The following is a 23998-nucleotide window of genomic DNA, read 5'->3' on the forward strand; positions in this document are numbered from 1 at the left end:
TGAGAACATCCATTCATTTTGTTGCATATACTTGCCAGGACTGCAAATATGTAGCCTCAAGATATTTCTAAAAGATTTGATATTTAAAGTAATCATTGTTACTGTATGGTTATTAGGGGTGTCACGATTCGCCAACTCCACGATTCGATTTAAATTTCGATTTTGGGGTCACGATTCGATTTTTTTTTCGATTTTTTTTTTTTTTTTTTTTTTTCTCCGCTCCCCCACTTTATAACACAGAGGCATATGCTTCTGTAGGCTAAGGCTAGTCTATGATCATTGGTTCTATTCATTGTACAGTAAATCTTATTTCAAAAGATCGGCTACATATAGGTGATGCAATTTCCATATTATTTTTGTGTAAATTTATGTAATATATGATAATTGACATTAGGCAGGAATGATCAAATTCAAAGAATTTATTTACAATATAAAGTTAACCGTCTTGTTCTTACTGAAGTGTAAAATAAAAAATAAAAAAACAAAAACAAAAAGTCACAGTGGGTGCCTGCCATCTATTGACTGTTTTTGGTTACAACAGTGTGCTGTGCGTTCCTCTTAAAATAATGTGCAATGTGCAACAACAACAAAAAATATATTGTATCCAAAGTCATGGAACAAATACAGCCTGAACAAACTATATCCCAACATTTACAGTTGCTGGGCATACTGTAGCGTGGTTCAAGTACACTAATTAAATGTTTGAATCCAGCGTTTTCCAAGGCTGCAGGTCTGCTGCTATAAATAGACCTATGGAACTGGCGTTTCGCGCGAGCTGAAGTGTGTGGAAGTTTCACTGTAAATGAGGATGAAATAGTTGGTTGGACCGTTGTTTTCCCACTTCTAGTTGAATTTGATAAATCTAAATCTTTGTGATGCCTGCGTAAATGTCCCGTCATGTTTGTCGTGTTTCCCGTTGTTACGGCTGGCGGCTCGGGCCATTCAGTTTGAATGCGCCAGCGCGACACTCTGATTGGAGGACTGTGCCAGCGCGACACTCCGATTGGACGACTGTGCCAGCGCGACACTCCGATTGGACGACTGTGCCAGCGCGACACTCCGATTGGACGACTGTGCCAGCGCGACGCTATTGTGTATCCGTGTATTATACCCCTATTAGTTATTGTTTCTCCTCCGTTCTGTCAGTTCTGTCAAATGCGGTTATTATTTGTTCACCTTCCACTTTCACTCCCTTGTCAAACCCCTGCCTGAAATTTCAATTAAAACTACTCAGATGTTAAAGTCGACCCGTGTTTATCTACTCTATATTTTCTGTTATTGTGTTACTTCCCTTCCCCTTGACGAGCCGGGCGTAACACCGTGGCCGAGTACAGTACGCGCACATAGCATATCTTGCAACTGTGGTCTTTTTATCGACAACGTGAACGTTGTCGACATAACTCACCGGGAACGCAAAATGTTTCCAAACTGGTGACGAGAGAAGCGGGAGCGGCTTGAAGCACCATTGCTGTGTCTGTCCGCGCTTGCCATCATGACTGCAGGAGAAGTCAGCTAACAAGTGCCGTTAGCTAGTAGCTGAATGGCTGCGTCTCATTTGCTTTCCTGGGAGGTGGCGGTGGCGGCGGTGGCGGCGGGCGCGGGGGGGGGCATCGAATCGTGTGTCCTCTCTTCTATTTCGATGCTCGAAATCGTGACGTAATTTCGATCGATTTCGATAAAAAATCGAAATCGTGACACCCTTAATGGTTATGGAAGACAACATATAGAATGTCACTCAGCAGCACACACATTTATTCAAGAAAGCCATGCATCTCAACCGCATTATAAATACAACAGTGTATATAAGAGTGTATTATAAATTATGCTATGGCATAACAAACGTTTCTTCAACCTTTGGAGAAAATAAATATATACATTAATGAATTCAACATAATTTCAAACCACAAGTAAACCGTCTGAACACACCATTTGGTTGTAAGCTTCCAAACCTTTGTACGATTTAAGGTATTTTGCTGTGTACAGGCCCGGCGAGAAAATCAGGTAGTTAGTTCACAACGTCGGGGTATGTAATTGAAGGAAGAATCGCCGGGTCGTCGTGGAGCCAAGAAGAGGTGGCCAACTCATACGGATCTGTACCGCTGATAAGACGTATTTTTTCCAAATCGTGGGCTTTTTCCTGTTGCCAAGTCCGTCCCTATATGCCTTAGCATCTTTGGTGGGCTTTGCCGAGCTTTAGAAGTTGTTTTGACATCGATAAAGACTCGCCAAACAATTCTCATTTTAATTTTCCATTAGCTTGCGTTAGCTTGTTTACGTCAATATCGCCAATATGGCCGCGCATCCGGGTTACTGCCGAGTTCGTGACGTCAGTGAAAACGCTCTATTGTAAACAGAAGTGACTAGTTGGACCATTGACTGTAATTAAGCAAACAAAAAGAAAAGCCCAACAAAAACAGTGATCTCACACATAGCTTTTATAAATTGATAGAAAGCCTACATTGTTTAGATATTGGCAATTATTAACGGTGAATGCATTGATGTACTTTTTTCTGTTTCTGAGTTTAAAATGTCCGACAGTATTAGAATGCAGCGACAGTTTGGCTTGCAGAATGCTGTCTGTAGCTCCCTTTAGAGGCTAGTTGCGAACGCCGGAGACTTGTCGTATCATACGACAAACTAATTAACAATGATTAACTTTCTTAGCGTCCTTAATTAGAAATTAAATATAATGTTGAGGTGGCGTCGTGTTGATGTTGGAAGTCGGCAGTCACGTGACGACGAGTCAAGCTGGCCGCCTTGAGCCGCAACGTTTCCACCCGCTGCGTGGGTCAATTTCAAAATACCACTATGTATGTACGACCCAAGTCCCGAACCGTGGCATTTGATGCATATGAGCAGTGCACCACTCAACTGACTTTACCATAAACTACGCTCGTATGACGTAGTAAAAGACGCCAAGACCAATCAAGACGCAAGACGTCATGTCTGCGACGGCATGTGCGCTTTGCTGCGGAGAAATAAAAGCAATCGCACTGCCGGTAGTGCATTGCGTGGTTATGCAAAGCCAAGAAAAAAAAATCAATAAAAATGGCTAAACGCTACAGTCACAGCTTGTATAAGGGTGATAGCCGTTATCCCGATCGACTAACCGGCGTCCTGTGGTAGTTACAGCTTGTGTAAGAGAGACACTGTCCGGATTATTCCCTTCCCTAAACCCTCAAACAACTAAGAAAAATGTCTGCACTGGATCAAACTTTGTGGAAGACCACACACACACGACGAGCCGAATCACTCCAAAATGTCCAGAAAGAACTACGTCTGCACTAGGGCTGAACGATTAATTGCATTTGCGGTTAAACCGCGGTTTGACAACACGTGATTACGTAATCGCGGAAAGCAGCTCATTGAAACGGAGCGGAAGGAGCGAAAGAAAGAAAGGGGTAGCCGAACCACTGTAACTAAAGCGTAGCACCGTAGGTGCACATAATTTTGGTGAGTTTTTTTGACTCATGAGGCCTTGAGACGAGTGTCTAACGTTTATTCTGTTTGAGCTTGGTTTTAAAACAACACTCCACTGTTGTGATTTATGACTTCGGCTGCTGTAGTGTCGTGCATTTTGTAAACTTGTGTACTGCACACCCGTCATCATGGGCGGGCCATAGGGGTCTGTGCCCGCCCACCAAGATGATTGTGCCCGCCCAGTTGAGTCATGGATCTCTAAAATGGTTCTCCTTTTTTTATTATTATATTTTTCATTCATTCGGTTTAGCACTCTTATATCCGAGTGTCAGTAAACGCAACACAGGTCTCGCGGTGTCGGAGGTATGTTACGTTTGTGTTGGCTGCTTCAGTTCATTGCTTCTAATGCTCGCCACTCGCCGAATTGTTCTTGTTTTTGGCGTTGGCTACGGCCAACGGTGGCCATTTGTACAAGTAAGGTTTTCTGGCGGCATTCTTGCAAGATGTTACAATATGAAGAAATAGTGGGATGGTTTTGTTTGATTGTCTTATCTGCAACAGCCATCACAGTCCTACTGAAAATAATGCTAGGTATGCCTTACGCTGACTTATGCGCATACGCGACAAATATGTCAATGTTGGCGTGCAATGCAAGAGTCATGTACATTTTGTACAAGTGAAGCTGCATGTTTCTGAGGACGCTGGCGCACAAGACAAGTGAGGAGGGACATACTACAAACTTCTTTCGTGTTGGCAACTAAAGAGTCACTTGGGGGGAAAAAAAACAACTATGGGACCCACATATCGTTTTGGCATCTACAATGAGGTAGGATTTTGCTTTCCTATTTTCTTTTTAATTCTGCTACAGACACCGTTCAAACAGGTGGCCCGTTCGAAGCAATATGTCAGCACATCCGCCCTATTGGATGTGGCAATTGTATTTGCCATTACATCGGCAAAAATAGTAAGATTGACTTTGAATGGGATAATATAATCAAAGGTAATAATAATTCCTTATTAATCCAATTAGTTGTGGCTTGATGATACATCTCCAAGGAGAAACAGAAGGTGGCATCTTTACAAATAGCTTCACTTTGCCTCATCCAATATGGCTGTGGCGTCAACGTACTCACGACGAGGGGTGTGCTCAAAAAATCGATACGGCAATATATCGTTACGGGCCTCATCACAATACACGTATCGATACGCAGGCGTCAGAATCGATATTGCTCGTTACCTTTAAATCGGCAGTTCACGTTTGCCTTTGTGGCTTGCATTGTACTTAAAAAATAAAAACCAGCAGCGTCTTTGAAGTTAATTGCCTTCAATTAATGCAAAAATAGCTCACCGGTGATTGGACACTGTGTCTTGCTAAGAAAAATGAAAGAAGAGGAGGAATGTCAACATTTATTTACTTATAAACTTAACGTGGCACGTGTCTCAGTGTACCAATTTTCCTATATTTTGTTTAAAAAAACCAAAACAAAATAAAATGTGTCTTATGTGGGATACATATGTATCGCGATACGTATTGTATCGTGGCCCCTGTATCGTGATACGTATCGTATCGTGCACTGTACATTTTTTTACTGTGAATTTACAGTAAATTATTGGATAAGTTTTGCATTACTTTCACAGTAAGGATTACAGCAATTTATTGTGAATTTACTTACAACAATTTACTGTAATTTCACAACTGTGATATTACAATGCATTGCTGTAAAAGCACAACTATATACTGTAACTTCACAGCTTCAGTGGCAAAGCAACTACTGTGATTTTACAGTACATTGCTGGGGAATTACAATATTTTGCTGTACATCATTACAACAAGGCCCTGTACTTTTACAGTGGGTACTGTAAAAGTAATGCACAAGTTTACAGGAATTTACTGTGAAAGTAATGCAGATGAAGTTCCAATTTACTGTGAATTTACAATTATTTTACAACTGAAATAAACTATTTCTAAACAGACAACTCTGAGGTATACTCACTGTTAGCAAGCATATTTATTGTCAGTCAATATATCCTACACGGTCAATATATCTATATGTCCTTTGTTCAACATTCAATTTCAACTTTATAGTCAACTTCATAAATACAACCACGCTATAGAAATACAATAAAACACAGTATGAATACAAATAACAGATAAAAACAGGTAACAGTGTGAACAAGAACATGGAAAAAAAAACATGACGCCCACTCAAAGACGATGAGCCTTCTTAGCAGCGTGCTCACTTGAGGGTTCATCGCTTTACGTTTCTGGCTCTTTGAGCCTCTTTCTGGGTTGATGCCCAAGAAGCACCTGTTAAGAAGCAAAGATAGTTTCAGTTTTAAATAGAATTGCTTATTGCAGACAACATTTATCATCTCATTTATCCATCTCACCAAGCTAGCCTCAGGTACCTTCTATGTCAGAATTTTAGACCTCAAGAAAAGTCATTGAGTTGGAAGCCTATACTATAATGTGAATTACAAGATTAAATGTGATCTTTATACAATACCTCTGAATGAACTCCAGAGTTGACGATGCAGGAGCAGGATACTCCAAGTTGAACACGTAATAGCTGCTAAACAAAGCAGCTATTGCATGTAAAAACAGAGGGTTTGGGCCCATTACAATGAGTCCCTCGATGGACAGAAACCACCCAGAGGGCTTCATCATCTCACCTGAAATGAGCAGATACCACATCATGTGTTATGAGCACTTTGAGACATGCTTCAGATATAAAGTGGCAAACAAATGGTAATAATAATTATTATTGTGGTCATGTAGATTCCTACAATAAAACAAAATACTGAGTTAGAAATGTTAATACAAGATCCTAGTAACATTACCTTGAACGATCAATAATGGAGTGCTGGGGAGTTCCCCAGTATTGACGTCCACAGCAGTGGCACATGGCTGTAACATAGTAACACAAAATAGCATAGGTATAACATTAAAAGATAACTCTTGTTCATTGGTCAACAGTAAATCAGGTATCAATGTAATAAATGGCGTGTAATGTAAATATTTTCCATTTTAATTAAAAAAAAAAATAATCTTACATCAACTTCTAACACAAAAGCTTCCTTTGCCTCTTTGAAATAGGTCATCAGGAGCAGCATGATGCAGGCAACCTTGTTAGCATTTGAATCATAGGAGGCCAGAACATCACGGATCCTTGGGTTGTCTAGTTTTTCGAAGTAGTCCATGATGGTCTGTCCTGGCTGACCAATTGCCTCGTTGAGTTTTTGAAGGGCATCAAAGTCCATCAGGAGGGGAAAGTGACTGAAAAGGCATTTTTGTGAGAAAAGGCCATTCTTCCTTTATTTCTGTCATGGCTGGGGCAGGCACTCTGTTGAGAAACTTTCTATGGATAACATAGGTCTTCTCCATTATAGTTTGAGCTGTATCTGCCCCACTCATTCCTTCCTCTGTATATACAGACATAAAAAAAAGTATTGTTAGTAGGGCTGGACGATATGGGAAAAACATGCTATATGCGATACAGTTGTTGAATGTCACGATATCGATATTGAACATGTACCTACAGAAATATTTGTATTGTCAAATGAAAAAATAACATGTTTTTGTGTGGTAAAATAAGCAAGTTCAATGTGTTCTTAATTAATTGTAATTACCCTAGATGATTTTCAACTATCAGATGAAAAACAGATATTACACAAAGGAAACCAACAATACAAATTTCAATTTGAATTCAGATTATGATCATGAGCATGTTATAAAAAAAAAAAAAGAATATTCTGTACATATTTACTCATTTGTTTAAAATAAATAAATAAATAGTCCTGATCTGGTCCTAATGCCAAATTAAAATAACACTATTAGACACAATTGGAAAAAAGGTTAACAAAAATTATTATAACGTATGATGCTTTGTCAAACAGCTATGTCGGTGTGTTATTCCTAATTTTCAACCATCTGTGTAATTTTTAATTAATTGTGTGGAACTGCTTTTTCTGACACATTTTGTGTGTAGTTTCCCCCCAAAAAAACATGAGGAGATGGGCATGAGTAGTAGCTTTGAGGAGAAAGAATTTTTTACACAATTATTTCTACACAATGAAACACCACGCAGGTAAATAAGCTAGCTACCAGATAGCTGGAAATACAGATAGAAAATGCTGTGACAGAACGTTCGACAGTTTCGGGCTCTTGTGAACAAAATATGAACTGTCTCATGCAATAAACGTTCATTTGAAAGTAAATATCACTTCGAATAACGTGTGTACTACAAACAGACATTATGTATGCAGCTTACCTTCTCCAATCAACCAGAAGATAAATTAAGACTGGCTGCTTTTTTTCTTTCACTCCAGCTTCTTTTGTTCGCGCTCTTTTTTTTTTGTGGCATATTTCTTGAGTCCACTTCCTGTAGAGTGCCAAAGACGTCACGTGTCTTCAGGTGGAGCTCCTGGCTCCGAGAGCTAGTTTAAGTCATTGCCGAGTACCGTCAATCACGTCATGTGGCTTACTGTAATATTACTGTTAAATACTGTGAAATACTTGCATTTGTTACTGTGTTGCTGTGATAGTACAGACCTTTGCTGTGATATAACAGGTTTCTTTTATTACGGGATTTTACTGTAAAATCACAGTTAAATGCTGTAAACTTAAAGGATGATGAAGTTTATACAGGTGTTTATTGTGATATTACAGGAGAAGTTAATTACAACAAATTACTGTAAAATATTACTGTTAATTATTGTGAAATGCTGGTAAATATTTACAGTGTGAGGTTGGCGGGAATACCCAGCCCTACTCACGACGCCACTGCAGTCTACTTTATGTGTGTGTACTGTAAATGTGGTCTATGATAATACTGTCAGCGGGCGCCCGCCATTGAATGGATACATGCACGACAGTACTACATAAATTTATCCAAATATATTGGGCAAGTTAATGCTGTCAGTATGGTATTCATAATAATTGGGCCCGCCCATGCATTTCATGTGCCCCCCTTAAGCCTGGGCTCTGGTGACGGGTCTGGTGTACTGTACACGCAAGAGTGCGACAGGCGGCTCATAAATTTGAGGCGAAATGGGTATGTATGTGGCCATATGTTGTCATTCGATTTCATGAATGAAGATTAAGACGGAGGAAATTATTGGTTGTCATTACTCACCGTTTCGATGCCGGCCGTCATCATAGACTCTTTTAATGTACATGTATTGTAGCATTGGTGAACTAAATAGGCCAAGCGGTGAAGAAACAACAACTCTAACTCTTTCTGTCGGCCGCAGCCATGCCAGAACACAACCGCTCCGAAAGCGCTTAGTTTATCAAAACAAATCCTGTGTTGCCTTCACGGACCGTTCAGACCATGGGAAACTACCCAACCCGCGACCTACCCACAAGGATTGCGACAGAATGCTAGTGTTTTCTTAAATCAAATGATATTAAGTCAAATGAGCAGGTATAATTTTACTTTGCCTACACTTTAGCATGTGTGAGTTTAGTGACTGAAGTGACTTTGTTTTTATTTTTTTTAATGTGTATAATGAATTTATTTATTTATTTTAGAGCTGTCAAATGATTAAAAAAATTTATTCAGATTAATCACATCTTAGAATTTTGATTAATCATGATTAATCACTGATTTAAAAAAGCTTTTTTTCCCCCCAACATATTTTGCCCGCGAAATTTAAAGCGCACCTGTTATGTGTTAATTTTTTCGACATTTAATGTCTTCAAAAATTTATATCCACTACACACGCTCATTCTGCTTTTTCTAATCAATTAATTTGCATAATTTAAAATGGGAAAAAATGACCTACGGCATATGTAAACATTATTAAATGCTTTACTTTAATGCATGTAGTTATGTTTATTGCTCAAACTCCAACAGCTACCTTTAATGTAACCATCCAGTCGGCTAAAAAGGATCATCTGCGGTCAAAATTAATAGTGTAATTAATCTGTGGTAATACAATGATTAATGCGATAATTTTTTGTGATTAATTAGTTAACGCTTTAACTTTGACAGCACTAATTTATTTATAAATACAGTGTTTACATGTCATGTTTCATTCAACATGAACAGTTGGATATGTTGAGTGGTAAATTATAACTAGTAGAAAAAAACTGATATTAAAAGGCTTCATTTGCCTTTATCTTAAGATCCTGTAATATATAATAGCTCTGATATCGTTTATTATAATTAACTTTTTGTTGGGTAAAAAAAAAATAATCCTTGAAAAAAGTAATCGCACACGATATCGCAATCGCAATTTTTGTTTTTAACCAAAGGCTAATGATAGCTCTGGCTAACTAACCGACCACGTATTTGCTGACTTACTATTTACAATAAATGCCAATAGAACATTGAAACTATGAGGTAATATAAATTCATTCTTACGCTGCTTGATGGGAACAATGTCCAAAAACTTTGGTTTTGCTGACAATCGGTCAAAATGAGAGAGGCGACTGTCTTTTCCTGACTTCTGTAGCAGCAGACAGCGATGCGTATTTCCTTTTGTTTGGGCAAAATTGCATGGTGAGGGAGTGAAGATACCCTACACTAAAAAATTTAAAGCCCCTTTTCTTGCTTTGAAGAGAAACATTGTTGTCCTAAAAATACCTGACCGAGAAATCACAAGGAAGATCTGACAACTTTGCCATTAGAGCGCATGCTGTTTCGCTCATCTTGCCCAACAATGTCAGAGGGAGCTGCGTGTCGCATAATGTGGGCGGGGAGGCGCGTGCCACGATAAGGTCAGTTAAACATGCACTTGCGCCGTGCGACTGGATTAATTTTTCACCAGCACAGGCTGTACAGTTGGCCGCATTTGCGGGTGAAATGGTCGCAGTCTCGAGCCCTGCCATGATGGTCTCCTCAGCTGTCCACAATGTGTCATCTATGGCTTTTAACTTGATTATACTATGGCGGCACGTGTACAACGCGAGGCTCAGTGTCTCTCCAGAGTTTGCTATTTAGCGTTTCTTTACTTACTGCTGCTGACTGGATTACTCATCCAGAATTGTTCCGTGCGGCTCTTCTATAGTAGGAAGGAGCTCCTGGACATTCGGACTCAAAACTTCCGACAGTTTTATTGCCGATCTCCGACTCATCCCAGAGATCTCCAGAGCACCGGAGGCTGCTCACTCTGCCCGGCCAGGCGGAAGTGCACGCAGACGGCGCCGAGAACGTAAACAAAGGCGGGGGCGGCGCGGAGGGTTACGAGCTAAGCTAAAGCTAGCACCACATCGGCTCCCCTTACCTAGCATTTTCCTCGCCAATGTCCAGACGATCACAGATTACAAGACCACCAGACCTTCCCCCGCTTCCTCTGATATCTCCTTTCTCAATGAGCTCAACAACTTTTATGCTCGTTTTGAGAGGAAGAACTCAACAACTGCAACCAAGGCAGATGTGACTCCGGACCACCAACCATTGACTCTCTCATCCAACGATGTAGGAGGGATGCTGAGCAAGATTACAGTATACAAGGCTGCGGGTCCTGACGGCATTCCTCGATGAGTTCTTAGAGCGTGTTCTGGTGAGCCGGCAGGTGTACCTACAGACATATTCTACCTGTCCTTGGCTCAGGCTGTGGTACCGACCTGCTTTAAATCCACCTCCATCGTACCAATACCCAAAAACTCCATCCCATCAAGCCTCAGTGACTACCGTCCGGTAGCCCTCACCCCTATCATTGCAAAGTGCTTTGAGAAGCTGGTCTTGGCACACCTCAGATCTTGTCTTTCCCCCACCTTGGATCCCCACCAATTTGCCTATCAGCAGAACAGGAGCACAGATGATGCCGTCTCCATAGCGCTGCACTCTGTTCGCTCACATTTGGATAATAAAAAGACCTACGCTAGAATGCTGTTCATAGACTTTAGTTCTGCATTCAACACAGTCAGCCCCTCAAAACTCATTGCAAAACTTACACCACATTAAAGGGATGGTGGTGGAGCGTGTGAACAACTTAAAAGTTCCTGGGAGTCCACATCTCTGAGGATCTCACATGGACAACTAGCTGCTCCAACCTGGTTAAGAAGGCTCACCAGTGGCTTTTCTTCCTCAGGGCTCTGAGAAAGAACCATGTGTCCTCACATATTCTGGTGAACTTCTACCGCTGCACTATTGAGAGTATTTTGACCAATTGCATCACAGTTTGGTATGGAAACTGCTCAGCTATGGACCGGAAGGCTTTGCAGAGGGTGGTGAAAGCCGCCCAGCGCATCGCCGGTGCACCACTCACCTCTGTTGAGGACATCTATATGAGGCGGTGCCTGAAGAGGGCGAAGAAAATCACTAAAGACTCCAGTCATCCAGCACATGGACACTTTACCCTCATGCCCTCTGGAAGGCGTTACAGGAGCCTCCGGACTAAGACCACTAGATATCGGAATAGCTACTTCCCCACTGCTGTTAGACTCCTGAACACTGTCTCCTGATCATAATTGCACTACTATAAATAAATATTTGTAAATACTGTAGAGATAGTCATATACAATTATTTAGCTGTTTATCAATACTACATATATATTTATAGCCTGCAATAATGTGTGTATACTGTTTCAATCTTATTTTTAAAATGTATAATTTATTCTTGCGAAAGCACTTCTGGATGGATGCCAACTGCATTTCGTTGTCCTGTGTAACAGTGCAATGACAATAAAGTTTAATTCTATTCGATTCTATTCTATTCTATTGTATTCACTCATTTTGTATCAGAAATTATCTCCTTTTAGTGATGCATGTCACTGATGAAAGGTTAAGCGCTCCTTGCTAAGAGTCAACAGCCTGTTAGATGGAAATGGTGGCAAGGCCCATAATGGTCGCAATAGGTTTGTTAAATAGATGGACATACATGTTGTGTATGTCTCAAGAGCACATTAAATGTGAAAGCTTGTTTGTATAGATTTTCTATTGGTCAATAAATATAGGATTTAGTCTATAACCCCCAAAAAGAACGTAAGTATATGTGTGTGTGTGTGTGTGGGGGGGGGGATAACAGGCAGATGGAACCTGTACTGAGACCCCACAATACTCTTAAAACGAGTTAGGAAGTTAATTGGCTTTTGGCATGCACACAGGCAGGTTTGGAAGTGGAACTAGCCCATCTCAGGGGGCCATATTTCATCCCTTTCTCTCCCATTGGTCTGAAAGTGCATGTCAATTACTAGATGGCAGTAATGGTAATAATGGTTGCACAAACCTGTCTCCCTTCCTTTGTGCACTTCCCTAAATGGATAATTGATTGCATTTACATTTAATGACAAATTCATGTACTATACTTTTAGTTTATCGTAGAAACCTAACAAAATCCTGAAAACAAGGAAAGTAAGGCAAGACAGCTGTATATGGTGTATTTCATACACAGGGCAACTGAATGTGCTAGATATCAAGCAATATTTATCATAACAATATTTATAAGATTTAAGTTTACGTAGGTTGCCGTGATTTCAATGAAAATACTGTTATTCCAGTAGGTGCAAATTTACTAGTATGATCACTTATTTGTCGGGATGCACCAAAATGAAAATGATTGGCCGAAACTGAAAACCCAACATGAGAAATGCTTGGCTGTAAACAAAACCAAAAAAAAGAAAAGAAAAATGTTGCCAATTTTTAGTATTTTAGCTTCCTTTTATAGCATATATGGCTATAACTGTGTCAAACTCAAGTCAAGGCGTTGCAAATATATAAAGTAAAAAATAAGTACCGGTAATGAATAAATGAACTTTTGCTGAATTTGAGGAAGGTGGGAAGTCGGAATTGTCCTAATTCCGACCCGAGGCAAATGTAAACAACAAAGAGTGTCTATGTTGATTACAATAAATTGTTCGTGTGTACATCAGCAAATATGGTGATGATGTACCAAGTCGGGGTGCCGCTACGGCTGGGATGCCACAGAGTGGCGATTCTGCTGCATTTTATGACCAATTCAGGAAGTTCAATTCAATTCAGGAACAAGAAATTTGGCTTATCACCATGGCAATTATTTAATGCCAATTTGCAATGGTGTCGGTGGATTCGCGCCGCCTGCGCTTACAAACACAGTTGCCTTCACTGAATCTATCCGGGCGGGGGGCGGGGAGAGAGAAAAAGGAAAAAAAAAAAAAAAGCTGAGTACACCATCGACTAGACCAATCACGTGCGATGCTACGTCCCGCCACCTATGGCATGCAAGAATTGGCGACGTGTGCGCTGCACCCGGCCACGAGCTACGTGGCACTTCAAATTCATGACGCGCGTAGATCATGTGATCTACGCAGGTTATTAAGGCAAGAGAAGTATAAACCAGGCTTCAGTTAGGTGTGCTATTTCTGTATTTAACACACACAATGCACACCGTGTAGGCATGGTAAAATGCTAGCTTAAAACATATGGGAGCATGCTTTCACGTTAACATACCTAGCATATATTTTTAAAAAGGCAGCGGGAGCAAATTTGAGTTCAGTTGTACTTTATTGAAGTATTTAACAATGTGCTCGCATTACTTTTGATCAATCATCCTCCACAAATCCCTCAAATCCTTCTGTGTCCGAAATTCCCTCTCGTCATTAATAGTCACTCTCCTTGCTGTGCGGTGTTGTGCCAAAGAATACTTACCCAGACCCGTCACCAGAAAGAAATTTCAGGGGGGCATTACCTTTTTTTTGGGGGGGGGGGGGGGGGGGGGGACACTTCATCAACCTAAATCTAATGTTCATCAGATTGAACAGTGGCATTGTGGCAACTGCAAAAAGTGTTCAGAAATATTCTCTGTCACTTAAAAGCGGCAGTTCATTCTGAAATCTAAAAGCCAAAAGGAAAAAAAATGTGTAGTTCATTTTGCATTTATTCAGCTCAAAAGTTAATTTGCAACAAAACCACTCGTCACTTCTGTAAACTATGTCCGAATGAATGACTCTGTGACCCAGCCCCTTCTATCTGGGATTGGCTAGCAGTTGCCGTCATTTGCATTTTGATTTAGACCTGTACGATATGGACAAAATTTCTTATTTTTGCCAGACATCTCTATTCTTTGGTCTTTGACTCAGGATGAGACTTCGCATCATTTCACTTTTTTTATGGTGCCTTCTGTATTTTGTTATTTTATTTATATACTTATATTTACTTATTCACTTCCCTACATCTTGTTCTATTTTTTTTTTTAGTATTAATTTTATTTTCTTGTATACTTACCTACTTAAACTAGAATTAATTTTTATTTTATTTTATTTCACTTGTCTCTACTGCAAGACTGATTTCTATTCCATGCACAGCACTTTGTATGCAGCAATGGATGTTTTAAAGTGCTTTATAAATAAGGTTGAGTTGAGATATGTCGATAATATACAGAAACAATATATGGGTTCAGTGAAAAACTAAGAATATCAATTCAAAAGGATGTGTAAAGTGCTTTTTTTAAATTTGAACTTGGTGACAGTCATCAACATTAACATCAACAAACTTGGCAATAAACAAAATTCAACTCACATTGTACTGCAACTGCTTTAGTGATAAATAATTTTATGCCCCATAGTTGTTGCTGTGTATGTGTGACTGCTTGCGTATGTTAACCGCATACTGTGTATTACTACAATTCGTCTGTGTTGTGTGGCTTAACTAATTAGAATAAAAGTTTCTCACTCACTTGTAAACGTAACCAGTGGACTGAGGAGTCCCAGCGATGTCAACTGTGTCATCCTGGGTCAAGATTTGGCGTTTGGTGGCTCCCATTAAAGCGGCACGACGTGCTCACTAAGTCTTTGGGCCAGCGCCGGCCGGCGAACGCGCACTAACCCGTAAGTAAATTTGGCTAATTTGCGTCTACCCAGCCAACCCCCCCACCCATCCCTCACGATCCTCATTGTCATTGGCTAGCTTTAGCTGTCAATCAAAGCCAAACTTGAAAGGAGTTATGTGGTTGGCTGGCACACCATGCTTTACTTGAAACAGAAGGCGCAAGTTTATGTGACTGATAAGGAGGAGGAGTTGGCGAGGCATCTTGCTAGGGCGGGCACAGACCCCCAAGGCCCGCCCATGCCGACGGGTCCATACTTCCCTGTAAAAAAAATTGTATCCGCGGGTGCCATGCATGTTTTTCAATACACACATGAAGAACAATACGTATTTTTCAATTTTACAAACAAGGTTTTGTAACAAGAGAAAAGTTTTTATCGCGGAGAAACAAAAGAAAAGCAAGCACTTACATTCTTTATGGAACTCTAGGTGCGTTCAATGACCACGCACGCAGTAGGAAATCTCAGATATGAATCTAGAGAAAAAGCTTAGACAGCTGAATGTTTTTTTTTTTTTTTTTTTTCGTTCCAGATGTTTGAAGTTTAGATTCTTTGAAAAGGTTCCCTGTAAACGGGTATTAAACTTCAAACATCTAGAAGAAAAACGAAAATCAATAATTGGTCGTCTGAGCTTTTTCTATGTATTCCTAAGATTAGGGGCAGTGTGTTGCTGTGAATGCATGGAGTATACTTAAATTTTGAACATGCTCAAAATTTCCTTGCGGCAATGGCAACAACTACGAGTAACTGAACACAAATGCGACATATTCCGGCCAATTCCATACCCTGTCGAACTTTGGCAAAACACTTTCACGTTTGGCAATGCTCGCAACTCAGTGGGATAGGGGATTTAGGCACAGTGTGATGTTGTATAAACTACAATTGGGGTGTCATAAATTAAACGACTTAAAGCATGCTCAGGGAGAGTTGAATAACGAAAATATTGTCACATGCTTGCTGCACAAGCAATACAGTGCTTTCACAACGTAGGAATTTGCTAACACACTCTGCCGTTTGGAGCATTGAAGGGGAAGTTGAGGGAATTTTTATTTTTTTTTTACAATATGTTCAATGTGCCCTCACTAGTCTAAACCTTGCATTCTGATTATTATTGTTTGTGTAATATGAATTGAGCAGCAAAATCCACCTGTTTTTATCCATCTCAGGAGGCAGCCATTTTGCTACTTGCCGTCAACTGAAAATGACGTCACAGTGCCTAAGGGCTCAGCTTGCGAACGTCACATGACCAAACCCAGAAAACAGGTGAGCCGTGACGGTCGTTGGCTAAAGGCACGCATTTTTCGTCTCCGTGTTCCCATATGACCCCAGCTCCACAATTACGACATAAAATATTTTTGACCATTTTTGAGGGCAAAAACAACTCCAAACCCTGGGCATAATACAGGGTGAGATAATTCTATTTCTTTATGAATAGAACGTGTATCCGGACGTTTTCACATGGAACGTGACAATGACTCCATAATTATTACAATAGATGACAAAATCCAAATACCTGTATGCTTTTAAAATTATACAGTTAAGATTATCATATTGGTTTATTAAATAGTTTTGATGCATACATTTTGTGTCCAACCAATTTTTGTGGTCAATACAACCAAGTTGGTCTAGTCTATGCTACATTCACAGCAATAGCAAGAAGGCGATCTGGAATGCTTCCTTTGCTAGCGTTTCACCACATAGTTTTTTGGAATGTACGCCGCTACTTTGTGCAGTTGCGCACACCGGAAAGGAGGAGAGAGAACGGCTGACTACTTCCACTTCTTTCCTGGGACTATACAGCCGGGACACTATTTTCTGCAGCAGCGCCTTTTGAGAGGAATGTGATTTAGCACTTCTGCTTTTTTTATTGGCAATCCGGAGGCCGGCAGTTGCGCTAGTTGCTAGTTAGCTTTGGCATGGATGATAAACACTACTGCTACCTCTGCACAGTTCAACAGCAAGTAAATACACTTGCGAGCACTTGTATGCTACTTCCTTACTCACCATTCGGGCCGTATTGTTGTAATCTTGCTCTCGCAGAATGAATTCTCGCGGTTATTTGTGAGTTCACAAACTCCGGAGAATACATCTTGTACTGAGCCCGTTGATTTCCAGTGGTTCGGTCCAATCACAAAGCAACATTGTGTTTGAGGCGGGACATACAACTGTGACGAAACCAGGAAGCCAGCGCCGACGCCGGGGTTAACAAACAAACTTAACATGGATGAATGGACGCTACAATTAATTCTGTTCTTGCAGAATTACTCACCGTTTCCTTGTTGAATGTTGAAGAGCGAGAGGCGCTTCGTGCATTTCTAGCTGGTAAGATATTTGTGCTTTTCCCCCGTTCGACAAGAACAAAGACGATGGCCTTGCCTGCTATTGGAATTGACTTTCAATTGCTATTTTAACAGTTCCTGAAAATTTCAGGTTCATATATTTTTCCTAAGGTACTGGTTGGTATGGACATTTGAAAGATGCAAGTACCAAAACTTTAAACCCCTTTTTCTCAAAACTAGGGATTTCCACCTTCCAACATGAACATTTCTGTAACTGTCAATTTTTGAGGTACGTCCATGTGTTATATAACATGTAACATTTTTTATTTTATTTTTTTGGCACATGTGGACCCTTTTCCCAGAGCCGGTCACATGATATTATTAGTTATACATATAGTGCCACATACTATACGTTTTTATCTAGTGCCGAGCCCGTTGAAGGGATCCAGTTGAAAATTTGTTTGAAAATCCTTAAGGTGTTGATCATGCCCCACACCGAATATTAAGACCTTTCGGCAAAGGGCGTCTCCATAGCAATGCCACAAGGTGTGATGATTCACCGTGATAATAAAAGCTGCTTTAACTTGACTTAAAATTTCACAGATTTGATGACAGTCCAGTCCTGAAGACAGCTATGAACTTATAGTTCATCGAACTGATAGCGCCACCCACTGGCAAAATTCTTTTTCCCACTTTTTCTTCAATGTTTTTCTCTAACCACGTTAACTGGATCTACCTCATATTTGCTCGGATAAGGGTTTCGGCTTTCATGATGTCACAACACGAAGTTTGTGAGTTTTGCAAATTGCTGTGGGCGTGGCTCAGTACAGTTTGGCAACAAAACAACGCCAATTTTGAGGGCCTAAACATGCACAGAAACTCATGAAACTTGGCGCACATATCTGGCCTGGCAAAGTGAGCAATATTTTATCGTGTATTGCATGATTTTATTATTATTATTATTTTTTAACAAAAATTAGTCACATTTTTTATTTTTTTTTATTTTTTTTAAACAAAGCAGCCCGGTTGTACGTTTTAAGGAAGAGCTACGAAAATGTTTAGGTATATGAGGGAGCCCAAGATATACAAAAAAAAAAAAAGTCTCTTGGAACCATATGCTAAAAATGAACAGGAAGTGAGCTACGAATTTTTGATGTCCGATTTTTGCCAAATGTTGCACATTTACAGGGGGCATATTTTTATCCACTTCTCCTACGTTTCATCTGATTGACTTCAAACTTGGCCTGGACAATGTCAAGACCTGGGCCAAAAACTGGGGGGAAAATCTTGAGTTTTCAAAATATTATATGACGGGGGCGGGGCATCATAGTTTGTGCTTCATGTTTCCTTCGCCATCCGGTTATTTTAGTCAGACGGCATTTTGTAGTTCAATCTTTCTTCCGGGTCCAAGCGGCACCAGCTCCCATTCACTTGCCATTATAAACAGCGACAATGGAACCAGTGGATCTTTTTACAATTACGTCCTTTTTCGGGGGGGGGGGCATGCGCTAACATCGGCAATTTTTATATATATTTCTTCACATTACAATTTACCTTATCAACTGCAGCCATTTCCTCTTGTCTTTGTCGTTGGGGGTGAAAGTGGTAGAATGACAGTTTCGTCTGTGTTTTGGTCTTAGTTCGGTTTAAACAGCGAGGTACACAGCACTGAGGCATATTGAAAAGAACTAGACATTTGCGCACTTGGACCCGGAAGTATGTCTGGGCGGGCGCTGACGTCACGATTAAAATACTCCATGTCCAAAAGTCATTTATGAATATTCTTTTACTTTACACCACTCGAAATGGTCAGTGGCATCAGACCTATCCATACATATCTACTTTTTGTTGATTTATTTTTGATGCCCTCTATGGACAATAAACCCAATATTGTGCTTTGAGTAAAACTAACTACTGTGCACAAGGGGGAGAGAAGGCGGAGGAAAAGGCAAGTGAGGAGTTATGAGGCATACAGAATGTGAGTGTGCAGCAGGTGCACTAGCTTACAATGATGGAACTTCTTATTCTGCCACTACCATTGCCATAGCAAATTGTGTACTGCTGAAATGGAATGGAATAAAGCCCTAATTGAATAGGCAATATGATGACCCAATCATCACGTTCCGTTCAAAATGCAGCACAAAACACAAACAGCACAAATCTCAGTAAGGTTGTTTATCTCAGCAGCATATATGCAATATTGTGAAGTGATGAAATCTGGTCGTTGATAAAAGGGGGAGTGGGGTGGGGTGTTCGGATTTGGGGGGGATGTTGACTCTCAAAGTGGGTCAGCGTTTGAGCGTCTGGCCGGACCATGCTTTCTGAGAACCACCCCAGTCCATGCAAATGTAGGAAGCGGTTACTTGACCTACTTCATTCTACACACACATGCATGCATGTCTGCCTCTAGGATCAGACCAAGTTGACCAGTGTTTTTTTCCTACCTCATGGTAAGGGAACAGATTAGATAAACACAGCCCCTTCCCCTTTCCTGGTAGCCCCCAACCCCCATCTAAAGCGCACGCACAGAGACGCACACATACTGTCCATTAACGAGGCAGCCGTGTGTAAAATAACCAGATTTTCCCTTGCCTCGCTGCTTCTCTATTCTCTTCTCCTGCTCTCTTGAACCCGCCCACCCAGGCCTCCTCCTTTTCTTTCTTCCTTCCTTCCGGGTCTTAAATCTCAGCCTCAAGCACACAGGCCAGCATCCCCTCACTTGAGCATAATTACACACACAGCTCGCCAGCTCCTGCGTGATGTTCTCCATTTGGGTACAAAGGTATAAATTAAAGCGGCTTAGACCCAAGTGGTAATGGGAGATTGGTGGTTGCTTGTGTACGTTTGCCAGAGGAAGGGGGAGCTCAGTCACGACTTAGTCCTTATAGTTAGGTTTTGTGTATGAAGCGTTTTGTGTAGACTATTGCACTCTGTTTTGTTTGTGTGTTCCTGTCTCAGAGGAAACATAGTGTTGTTGACATAGCAGAGATTTCCTGTCGTACTGCCTGGAGGCCGCGTACAGTTTAGTTGCCAAACTAGTGACTGCACAGACACGCCTGAAAATGACCTGCTGTTTGCTAATCATCACAGAAATGAAAATATGTCAACTCTCCTTTGGTTTTGAGCAGATTACATTTATCAGATCAAATCAATGCCAATTTTGCAAAACGTTTATGAAGTAATCAGTTTCTGGTGCATCTAGAAACTTTGCAAATTTGAAGATCTCAGTCGATGGGAATGTTAAATTTCTGCATGCTGTACCTTCAAAGGTTTTGCTTTAAATGAGAAAACTTAAAAAGTAAATTATTTCCTCTAACATATAAAGTAACTATCATCAAGAAATTGGGGGAGCAAAAAAATATTTTTTGGTCATTTTACGCTTAATATGCATTGTAGGGAATTTTCAGAGTAAAATACAAATAATACTAGAGCTGCGAGCAGCATATGTACATTAAAAGAGGCTGCAGATGAGAAAGGAGGCAGAAAAGATGTATTTCCTGGAAAATAAATAAAATTTGACCTATTAAAGGAACTATATCATGCAAAATCATAGCCATATTAAAATGCCATTTCCTCATTAAAAACACCACCAAATTGGTGTTTTCCTCCATTCACCCATCTCTGAGCATTTCAGCTCATTTTTGATCTCAAAGCACCAGCCCCTCCCAACCCAAGAAAACAATTGGCTCCTCATGTCTAAGTAAGTGAGGACCCACCCCCATACTGCCATTGCACACTAAACACACGCCCACTTTCTCCAAGCAGCCTGCGGGACGCCTGACAAGCGTACCTGGGAAAGAGGCACTATGATGCGGCCACCCTGGCTGAGGTGCCAGCCCCCCCCCCCCCGGCTGGAACTTCGCTCATTCAGTCAAGTGGGACACCTGGCAAGCAGAACTGGGAAAGAGGCTCTCCGAGCGGCCTCCCTGGTCGAGGTGCCAGCCTCGCTGGCTGGAGCTCTGCTGTCAATTTTTTTTCCCCAAATCAGGCGGCACCGGCAAACGTAACCTGAAAAGAGGCACTTTGACACGTCTACCTCGGAGACACACCATCCAACAGCTGTGTGTCTGTGATCGTCATTTCTGAGAGGACTGCCTTCCTTAAATTTGCCACACCCACTCGAACAAATGTATGAATTACCACCCATTCGTGCACAGGTCTAATAAATAAAGTAGTGTCTGTCCTTGAAAATGTCCTTAAATTGAAAAATAAGAAATGGAAAAAGTGGTGTTGCACAAGGGTCTAGTGTAAACGTATGCTGATATGACATTGTAATCTTCATTGGTGGACATTCTTTAATTGACAGTGAAACAGTGAGACTGCTAAACATTGGCAAAATGCTTGACAGTACTTCTATTGATGCTCAATAAACAGTACACAAGTTTACTTAAAATACTACACCCTCAACGTGCCAAGGGAACTTCGGATAGCAGACACAGCTCCAGGATTTTTTATTTTTTTTCCCCCTGGGACTAAAAGGGATTTTGACAAATAAATAAAGGGGTGTTTGTATGGGGCTGAGAAAATAACTTGTACACACATTTCTCACAGGGCACCCCCTAACCCCCGGTGTACCGCCATCGCGGAGAGAATCTACAGAATCAGACTCCCAAGAAAAAAAAAAAAAAAGTTTATACGAGCGCATGTACTGGCACATGCACCATGTACAAGCTTGACACAGAGACTGCAGTTCCGCTTTAGACCAGAGGTGGCAGTCATGAGTAAAAAGAAAAAGTGACCAACTCCGCAATGCAGCTTTATGTCTATAATGTTGAGCTGAAAATGACTTTAGAGAAGAATTATTCTTTATATTTCAGTATATAATTATATTTCCATGACTGGAAAGTACTGTGTATCTGTGCAATTTTTTTTGGCCATTGCTTACTCTTATGAATTTTATTGAATTATTTAGCAACCTTGTGGTCTGTTTGAATATGCTGTTACAAATTTTACAATCTTGCACTAAAATTACGCACCCCTCAATTTCTTCTCAGGAACCTTAAAAGAGGACCATGGAATAGCAAGACACCAGATAGCTGCATAGGGCTTTCTTGCACAAGACGCATCCCTTTTGTGGGGCCCCCACCCAGCCATGGCGGACCCAGGGATGTTGAGTTTATTTGGGGATGATGCAGGGTTGTTCTCAGATGGATTGGATGGTCTAGGAGACTGTTTTCCTCAACAGCCAACCTCAGGCCAATCCAGCACATTACCCCGGCAGACTAATCCACCTCTTAACCACGAACACCAGGGAAACAGGGGTTACCACCAAGGGATGCTCCTTGGTACTGGACCAGCACAGTCTAAATTGGGCCAAATGTACGACCACAGCACCTACACAAGCTATGAACAGGCTACTGCTCCTGGAGGAAGAATGATATCTCAGAATGGTCCTAGCCAGGGGCCACCAAATGTCAATGCAACTATGAATGGCATGGCGTCCCACTACCATAATAGCCCTGCTAACTCAAGTAATACCCATCATGGTTACCCAGGTGATACTGGGGGTGGAGCAGTTGGAGCAGGTGTCTGGGGGCAACAGCATCAAAGTAGATCCCCATATCAACAGCCAGCAGCTCAAGCAGGGAGTGGCCCCAACCAGATAGGAACGTTCCAAACGTCTCAAAACAACTATGGCGGGATGCAAGGTCAATCCACATCCAACGCAGCTCGCATCAGTCAACATTACCCACCACAGAGCATGGCTCACCAACCTACTCAAGACCCATCTCACTACATGGGACATGTTGGAATGGTGGGGGGGCAAATGAGACAGTCACAAAGCCAAGGTTACCCCAATATGAGCCACACACCTAGATTCCCACATTCTCCCTCACGTCAACCTCCGCATCAACATCAACAAGGTATGGGTGGGTTTGGGGGTGGTCAATACCCTAGTTATCAACCCCAGTATGGTGCCTTGGGCTCTGGGATTGGCCAGGGAAGTAATGCTACTGTTAGTAGCAATGCCAGCCCTGCTATGGGACCTGGGCAGCTTGGCCAAAGGTTTAACCAGGGAACAGGCCCAACTTCTGGGCAACCTGGACAGCGATACCCCCCGGGGCAATCCCACCAGACACATTCTGTCCCACTGCAGCCACAGTCGGCAGCACAACAGAGCCAGTCTATGCACCCCCTTAGCCACACCCAGTCCCCAAATCAACCCCAGTCCCACCTTGCACCCCCAGCTCAGGGATCCTACCCCTCTCCCTCATCAATGTCTCCCATGCGGGTTTTGGGGACCCCAACTCCCCCTCCCCAACAGGTCAGGCCCCCTAGTGCAGGACTAGTGGTTCCTACAGAGGTTACAGGGTACACAGCCCTGCAGTCTCCACCAAATTCTATCGCACATGCTCAGAGACCTCCCCAAACATCACTGTCTGCTCCACACCAACACCAGCAGGCCCACAGTATAGCCCCCAATGCGGGGCAGATGTATTCTGGTATGGGACCACAGCGGGGCCCCCAAATTGGCCCAAATCGACCTGCACTCCAGCCACAGCAAGGTAAACAGTGTGGAACTCTAAAGTTTAGAAATTATTTTTTAAAA

At 41.5% G+C, this 23998-nt stretch overlaps 2 protein-coding genes across 5 annotated transcripts in view; one reads left to right on the forward strand and one right to left on the reverse strand.

Annotated features, from left to right (window-relative positions):
• The window catches only part of chd7 (chromodomain helicase DNA binding protein 7), a 96420-nt gene that overhangs the window by 11448 nt on the left and 60974 nt on the right, over window positions 1-23998 (forward strand). For 3 of the 4 annotated variants that reach the window (XM_077536944.1, XM_077536971.1, XM_077536954.1), the window contains exon 2: window positions 22443-23954. In XM_077536944.1, coding sequence (XP_077393070.1) covers window positions 22541-23954 — 1414 coding nt within the window. In that variant the 5' untranslated portion in view covers window positions 22443-22540. Of the gene's footprint in view, window positions 1-16335; window positions 16433-22442; window positions 23955-23998 lie in introns of all 4 variants that reach the window. The other variant, XM_077536962.1, reaches the window with a different exon arrangement.
• Window positions 2888-6815, reverse strand: LOC144030994 (uncharacterized). Its single transcript, XM_077538075.1, has 5 exons — window positions 6475-6815; window positions 6262-6328; window positions 5928-6093; window positions 5587-5728; window positions 2888-2968 (listed from the first exon to the last, which is right to left on the reverse strand). The coding sequence occupies exons 1-5, from the start codon at window positions 6679-6681 to the stop codon at window positions 2888-2890; spliced, it is 663 nt and encodes a 220-aa protein (XP_077394201.1). The 5' UTR covers window positions 6682-6815.

The sequence above is a fragment of the Festucalex cinctus genome, chromosome 1 (assembly GCF_051991245.1).
Source record: "Festucalex cinctus isolate MCC-2025b chromosome 1, RoL_Fcin_1.0, whole genome shotgun sequence".
NCBI classification, from domain to species: Eukaryota; Metazoa; Chordata; class Actinopteri; order Syngnathiformes; family Syngnathidae; genus Festucalex; species Festucalex cinctus.